This window comes from Gekko japonicus, unplaced genomic scaffold, assembly GCF_001447785.1.
Source record: "Gekko japonicus isolate JY-2015 unplaced genomic scaffold, Gekko_japonicus_V1.1 scaffold1751, whole genome shotgun sequence".
Lineage (NCBI taxonomy): Eukaryota > Metazoa > Chordata > Lepidosauria > Squamata > Gekkonidae > Gekko > Gekko japonicus.
This window is the reverse complement of record NW_015171554.1, coordinates 291,654-299,103: the sequence shown is the minus strand read 5'-3', so window position 1 is coordinate 299,103 and position 7,450 is coordinate 291,654. Positions and strand designations below refer to the sequence as shown.

Genomic DNA, 7,450 nt, shown 5'->3' with positions numbered 1-7,450 from the left:
TTAAGATCAACAATAAAAGAGAGAAGATAGACTCCACCTTTAAAGCTAAAGAATTTTTGTGTCGTCAGCTGGGGACAGATGAAGAGTCCAAAGAGGAAGAAACAAAGTCTAGTGACTCTGCTACCTCTGGAACAGAAGAGGACTCTACTGCAGAAAAGGATGCAGGACCTGCCAGAGTTGTATTCGATTTTAGAGACAGAAAGCCGAAGTAAAGGCAGAAGAACTTGGAAAATGGCCTTTTGAAGCGAAGAATAAGAAGATGATCAGAGACTTCTCTCGTAACAACTAACAAAATAACATATATATAGCAAACTGTTATAAGCAAGAACTGTACAAGTATATTGTGATACTAACACTTGTTGTACTAACATTTTTATTAACAGTGAAAAGATCTCCTCCTCTTGGGGTTTTAGTTTAGTGTGGTTTTCTTTCCTTTATCCCTAGTTGTAATCCCTTTCCTAATATTTCTTTGTAGTTTTGTAGTCTATTGCAAAATAAAAATATTCCTTTGGGGATTTAAATTTTATTTTTTTTAACTGTTATTGCCTTGAGGGTACAATTAAATTAAAAAAAACTGTTATTGCCTTGAGGGTACAATTAAGTACAAAGATGGCTAAGTATGTTTTTGTCTGTGTGTACCTGTGAGGTACTCAAGATGTCTACCATGAGAAAGCAGCTCTTAATTCATCAATTAGTTCTGTTAAATGCAGGAAACCAATTTGACAGCAACTATTCCAGCATGTAATATCCCATGATGTCTGAGACAGATCTTTCAGGGTCAGTTTTGGCAAATGCTGTAAGGCCACTTCCCAGCATTTTGTTGCTCCAGATGCGATGGAATATTACAAAAAAATTCCCTTGCTTTGCCAAAACTGTCTGCAGCATGCACCAACAAATTCCAGTTGTGAGGAGAGCAAGGTACAATGAAAGAACAAAGGCCTGCACTCCCTTGATACGGTTATCACAGCACTGGCCACAAATATTAGACACCAACAATCCATACTTTTCTGTCACCCTGTCAAGCAAAAATGCTTGCAGTACCTTTTCCTGTTGTATGTATGATATGCAGAAATTTAAAAAAAAAAAACACCCCATGATGTTCACTGATTTTCTGTCACCAAAGAGGAGGGATGCGTGTGAATAGAGTGAGCCCGCCTTCCCCCCATGCTTCTCCAGAGCATTAAGGGGGCAGCAGAATGCTGATGCAGGACAGAGGGGATCGAAAATGTGCATTTAAGTCTCCTCCATGAGGCAAGAGGGGCAGCCAGTGCTCCTGAAGCCATCTTCAGAGTGAGCAGGCAAGGCCTGGCTGTTCGAAACACTGAGCTCGGAGTCATGCTGTCCTGAAGATGTCTCAATAGCATCGAATTTTTTCACATTAGAAACTTGACATCAGCATTGTCAAAACGCTGAAATGAGGATTACAGTCCATGGAAAATGCTTCTTTGCATGCCAAATTATGTAGATTTCTGGCACAAGCTTTTCCTTTATGCATGTGTTTCCTTTAATACACTGGGACATACTTCCAGGAAGTGCCAAGAGAGATGAGTTAGCAGAAAGTGCTTCCTGTTCCGAACATCAGGTGTTCATAATTCTGATCCAGTACCTGTGGATCTCTGGCCAAATCTTTACCATCCCATCATGACGATAATATAAATTGCACCTAATGTAAACATCAGTATGGAAAATGAACACACTGTTTCCCGGCCAGTTTTGTTGTTTGCATGCAGATGATAGACAGAATTTCAATTCCCTAATTTTCTATCATAATCAAAATAGCTGCTAGGAACACTAGAAACTGAACTGCACATCCATTAGATATGTGAACTACAAAGGATCATGTTTTCTATATTCCTCTGTCTAATAGCATTGTATATCTCTCTGCTTTCAGTTTGAAGGAAGGAAGTATTGTGAACATGACTTTCAGATGCTGTTTGCCCCTTGCTGCCATCAGTGTGGTAAGATTTTGTCTTTTAAAAAAGCATAGTTTATGGACAGTCCGGTGTGGAGAAAGAGGAATGCTGTGTGTGCTATGTATAAAAGAAGCCAAGCCATCAAAAACCAGATACATATCTGCTGCTATTGGAACTCAGTGCCATCATATAAATCCATATTGCTACATAGGAGATTGAACATTTTTTTCTGATCTCCACCCCAACTGTCTACACTGCTTAATCAAAAATAAGTTGCAGGTTGGTAGCCATGTTGGTCTGCTGGAGAAGAGCAAAATTTGAGTCCAATGGCACCTTAAAAAGACCAACAAGGTTTCCAGGGTATAGGCCATGTCAGATACGTATCTGATAAAGTAGAAAAGAGCAAGGGCCCAGCAGCACCTTAAAGACTAACAAAATATGTGGCAGGGGATGAGCTTTCATCAGTCACTGCTCACTTCTATCTGAAGAAGTGAGCAGTGACTCATGGAAGCCCATACCCTGCCACATATTTTGTTAGTCATGATATGCCAATAAAAGTCTATGAATTATAATTATATTTTGTTAGTCTTTAAGGTGCTACTGGACTCTTGCTCTTTTCTACTGCTCTACAGACAGACTAACACAGCTACCCATCTTGATCTATATCTGATAAAGATAGCTTTGATTCTCGAAAGCTTATACTCTAGAAATCTTGTTGCTCTTCGAGTTGTAACGAGTGGAATCTCACTCAAAAGTAAATGCTTCTAGCTTTCTGTTAGTTGGTGTGGTATTAGTGTTTCTGTGATGTACCTCTTTTCCCTAAGTTTTCCATCACTGTTCCATGCCCAACTGCAGCCATATATAATCCTGTTTAAGCTTCTAAAATTTGTGTCATGTAAATGAAGAGTGGGTTATTGAGAAATAATTTCAGTGTATCACATAAGCGGTGTTTTTTCTCTCTCTTGCCAGCTGCTTGATCTGTTTTGCCTTTTGCTGAGAGTATCAAATCAAATACGTTAATTGGAATGAGATGATATTACAAGTATTAGAGGTGCCATTTCTGGAATATAGTAACCAATGCTCCCTCTAAGTTGTGGAGTCTTGTGAGCAAAAAATCTACTTTGTGAGCTACTGGCATTAAAGTTGTGAGTGAGTGATTTGGTTACTGCATAAATTAGTTCCCTGTGAAGCCATCCTTCCTGAGCTAAGACAAAAATGTGTGACCTGGAGGCTAAAAAACTGTGAGCTAGCTCACACTGACTCAGCTTAGAGGGAACACTGATAGTAATGTTATAATGGTAATGAAATCAGCATGGACAAATTGTGCTTTTTATCAGTAACGTGGTAGCTAAAATTCAGTTTTATGGGATGGTTTTACCCCAGTTTTAAATAGGGAATGTAATCTAGAGAAGTAGCTGCACATCTAAGTGAGCCTTCTCCATTGTAAGCTATGGAAGAAGAGAGTGCCCAGTGCAGTCATAGGCATCCAGCTCTGCCATCAACAAATGGAAATCTTGAATCATGGCCAATATGTACGGCTGACTATAAAGGGAAGGATTTTTATAATAGATTGAATAGGCTTTCTAGGACAGTTTATTCCTATGAAGAAATGGAATTCTGATATGGTTTTCCAGGGAACTAGATGCTGTGGAAAGGTAGTTTTGCGTCTAAGGAGAAATTGAGAGATGGCTCTTGTACAGAGGAAGGTCGTTGTTGGGACTTTTTCATGGACAGATATGAGAACCACAGCCTTTTGTCTAGTCCGTTGCTTTTCATTTTTTTCTCTTAAGATCCCATTATTTCTATACATCCCAATAAGGCTGCAAGATCCTATAAGGGTTTTACTGGCATCCTAGCACTGGGTGGAAGGAACACAAAGTGTTTAGTGGAAGGAACACAAAGCCGCCTAGGCGGGAGGGCGGGATAAAAGTCGAACAAATAAATAAATAAATAGTCTTAAATCGTTGGCAGCCTGAATCGCAACATACTGTATTTTAGAGAACTCAACAATACACACAAACACACACGTATTAGGAGTTTCCATAATGCTAAATCTAACAAAAAAGACATTGGGTTAGATCTTATTGCCCCTCTTCCACCAAGTTTTCCCTCCCTCAGAGAAAGATCTCCTTCAATAAAGAAAAACTTCTATTCATTAGAGGACAGCTATGACACCTCCACCCACTTCCCTCCCTTAGAGGTGAGATTTTCCCTCTGTTTTTCTTTCCCTTTCTGACTGAGCCACCCTAGGTATATGTTGTCTTCTTTGCTGAAGAACTCTGTTTGTCCCACCCTGTCACAGTATATTTTGTCTGTTGGCTTAGCCCAGGAACCTGAGTGAAGGATTGAGAGCCCCCTTAAACTTAAATGGCACTTGAGGCATTTTGAAATTCCAAATTAACAAAATATTTTATTCAACACAGAGGGGAAAGGTCAGGTGAAATCAGGGTAACAGTTCTGAGGTAACTCAGTATAGAACTCTGAAGTGCAACAGTATATCCACAGACTAGTTCATATGTTTCAGGCTATTGAAAGTTTCATAAGCTTTTATCAGTGACTTAAGATCTTTAAGATGAGAGGCTTTTGTTCCAGTGTTTCCCAAACACTCCAGTACACTTTATTTGAGTATTCACTGACTCTTTTGGTTTTCAGAAGGTTAGGATACTCTATCCAGTACCCAAACCCCTTCTCTTGAAACACCAGTACTCTTACTGGTGTTTTATCTGACTCTTATGGTTTCACAAGACAGTTTCTAACTACACCAGACCAGGGATCTCTCCAGTCTTCAGATCTGTCTCCTTGTTTAAACTGAGTAGGGAAATTTCTTCTGTCACTAGAAGATCTATCCTCTTTTCTTGGCCTGAATGAGAGTCTTCATCTAATTACCCACTCTTCCTTGCCAACTTTCCCCCAGTTCTCCATTTGTATTAAACTGCCCTCAGTCAAGGCTGAATTCTGAATGAATTCTCCTCAGCATCCATTTCAGAAGTCTTTCTCTGCTCAACTGATGCTAACCAATCAGATCTCTTGGAGCAGCCTGTCACTCAAGGCTCTCTGGCTCTGTGAAGAATTAACCCTTCATAGTTCTGTATCTGTTTATATAACACTTCTAAGCTTTTAAAAGTGCAGTCTGTCACAACAGCTTTTTCCATCAGAAAAAAGTTATTCTCTGTTGAAGGAAGACTTACCAGGAGAGAGTTATAGAATCCACCCCACTGTATGCAACGTGATACCCTGTAGTTTTGGGGGAACTCAGCTGAGTCAAAATCAGATACCAGATTTAGTACAGATAAAATGCCCAGTTTACTATTTAAGCATAATTTGTCTGAATGTTAGTCGAGGATAATGCGTGGCAGGAGAGTTTACTCAGAGAAGTAATCAGATAGCACATTGTCAACAGCATCTTACATTGTAAAATTGGCCTTTTTTGTAACATCCCAATATGTATTTGCTTGCAGGGGAGTTCATTATTGGTCGTGTCATTAAAGCAATGAACAATAGCTGGCATCCAGAATGTTTCTGCTGTGATATCTGCCAACAGGTACTGGCCGACATTGGATTTGTGAAGAATGCTGGCAGGTAATCATCAACTTTTTTTCCTGTTATCTACGAGCATAGCTTGATTCTAAGGTTACATTTTTAGGACCTTATCCTATCAAAATATGCTGTCAACATTACGGCTGCTGTTTAATTAGGGGTTGCTGTGCATTCTGTGTGAATTTCCTGCTGTAGCACCTGTGATGAACAGGAGGCTGTCCTGCCCCTGAAGGGGAAAACAATCACTCAACTGTTTTATCCCTGAGTCTTTGAGAGTGCTGCTCCAGCATCCAATCCCCTTTCGGGGGGTGGGGGGGTGGAATAGAATGTTGGAGGAAAACGCAGCACGAATTAGGTCACATCTGCCTCAGAGAAAGAGCAAGCATAGTTTGGGTCTGCCTCAGCAAGAGAGCAGTTTGAAGGGTAGCTCTGCCTGGTAGCATGGCAGTGTGGTTTCACTCTACCCAGTTGTGAGGCCTGTCTCTGGTGATGAGCAGACCTTGTACAGTTTAGTCTGACACTTGGGAAAGGGCAGACTGCTACTTGGTGGGATCCTGTGTGTGAGAAAGGATCCATCCTGATGGCTAGTCTGTGAAAAACCAGTTTGTACCTGCAAGCATTAAAGAGAATTTAAAACACACTCTGGAGCCACAACTAGTTTAACTTTATGTGCCTCAACCAGGCTTCTCCTTTAACGGTCTGGAGACCTGTGCTGGTGATTTGTTCTTTAAAACCAATCTGTAAATAAATAAATAAATAAATCTTTGTTATTTGCATACAAGTGCTGTCTCCGTGATCTCCGTGTTCTTGTTCACCACAAAACTTAACCTCATGGCATCAAACCGAAAGCCTTTACACAGTAGCTTCCTTAAGAACATCTTGTAGCTGAGGTGGAAGGTTTACAGCTCTAAACAAACCTGTTGCCTCAAAACCATCAGAGGCTGTGTGGGTCCCCTCAGTTGGTAGAAAGGGTCTGTCATAGCAGTCAAACCTGGAACCTTGTTTTGGGGGACAAATCCCATCCTTATTGTTGCTGGGTTAAGTTGAGACAACGTAACACGTACACACAATTGTAGCGCACACTAACTCTGGCACTTCCCAACCAGTGTCCCAGCTCTTCTGTCCCTCTCCTAACATAAAGCTTTTTAGTTGTTTCTTCAACCAATTTTGTTTTTGCAGGGTGACCCTTAAACTCACCACTGGTAGTAATACCACTGTCTACAAAAACCAATAATACTGTAAAATCTGTGAGGGAATAAATTCAACAATCATAACACTACCAAACAATTTAACTTGTGCACAGAATACTTTTCAGTCTCACAGATGTACATACAGTAAAAGGACTACCAATGCTAGTCCTAAGAATGTGAACACACATTGTTTTAATCTTGGTTGTCTGCAGGGTATTGTACTAGACAACCATTAAGTTTGTATCAGTTCTACAGTGCTGTAATTACATAAACCAGTTTTCTGATTTGTGATTATCTCCATGGGTAAAATTACATTGGATCAGGGTGTTCAGGATCATTCTGTACCTTAACTATTAAAAGTTTCCCCCCCTTATGCCTCTCTTATTTTAATGTTCACGCTGTTAGGAGAACTACTATACTTCTTTGCAGGATGTCACTAAGTGCTTTTCTATATATAGAGCTCAAGCAAAAGTTCTGTGTTTTGCTTTTTGTAGTAGAACTCCAAGTAACATTGTATTGCTTTCCCCTCCTTCCTTGATCTCTGCTAGGCACCTTTGCCGTCCCTGCCACAATCGAGAGAAAGCCAGGGGCCTGGGCAAGTACATTTGCCAGAAATGCCATGCAATCATTGATGAACAGCCTCTCATCTTCAAAAATGATCCCTATCATCCAGATCACTTCAACTGTGCCAACTGCGGGTAACAAAACCAAATAACTCTTTTTAAAAAAATTTACATTTTGTTTTGCTTTAACTATTTTGCACCAGTCTTTTCAAAATATTGTTTTAAATGTATTATAATCAGGTCTGAA

At 40.1% G+C, this 7,450-nt stretch overlaps 1 protein-coding gene across 3 annotated transcripts in view; it reads left to right on the top strand.

The window, feature by feature from the left end:
- LIMS1 (LIM-type zinc finger domains 1) overlaps positions 1–7,450 on the top strand; it is an 88,175-nt gene that overhangs the window by 71,771 nt on the left and 8,954 nt on the right. For all 3 annotated transcript variants that reach the window (XM_015419713.1, XM_015419714.1, XM_015419712.1), the window contains exons 3-5: positions 1,892–1,958; positions 5,372–5,492; positions 7,189–7,338. In XM_015419713.1, the coding sequence (XP_015275199.1) occupies positions 1,892–1,958; positions 5,372–5,492; positions 7,189–7,338 (338 nt within the window). The remainder of the gene's footprint in view (positions 1–1,891; positions 1,959–5,371; positions 5,493–7,188; positions 7,339–7,450) is intronic.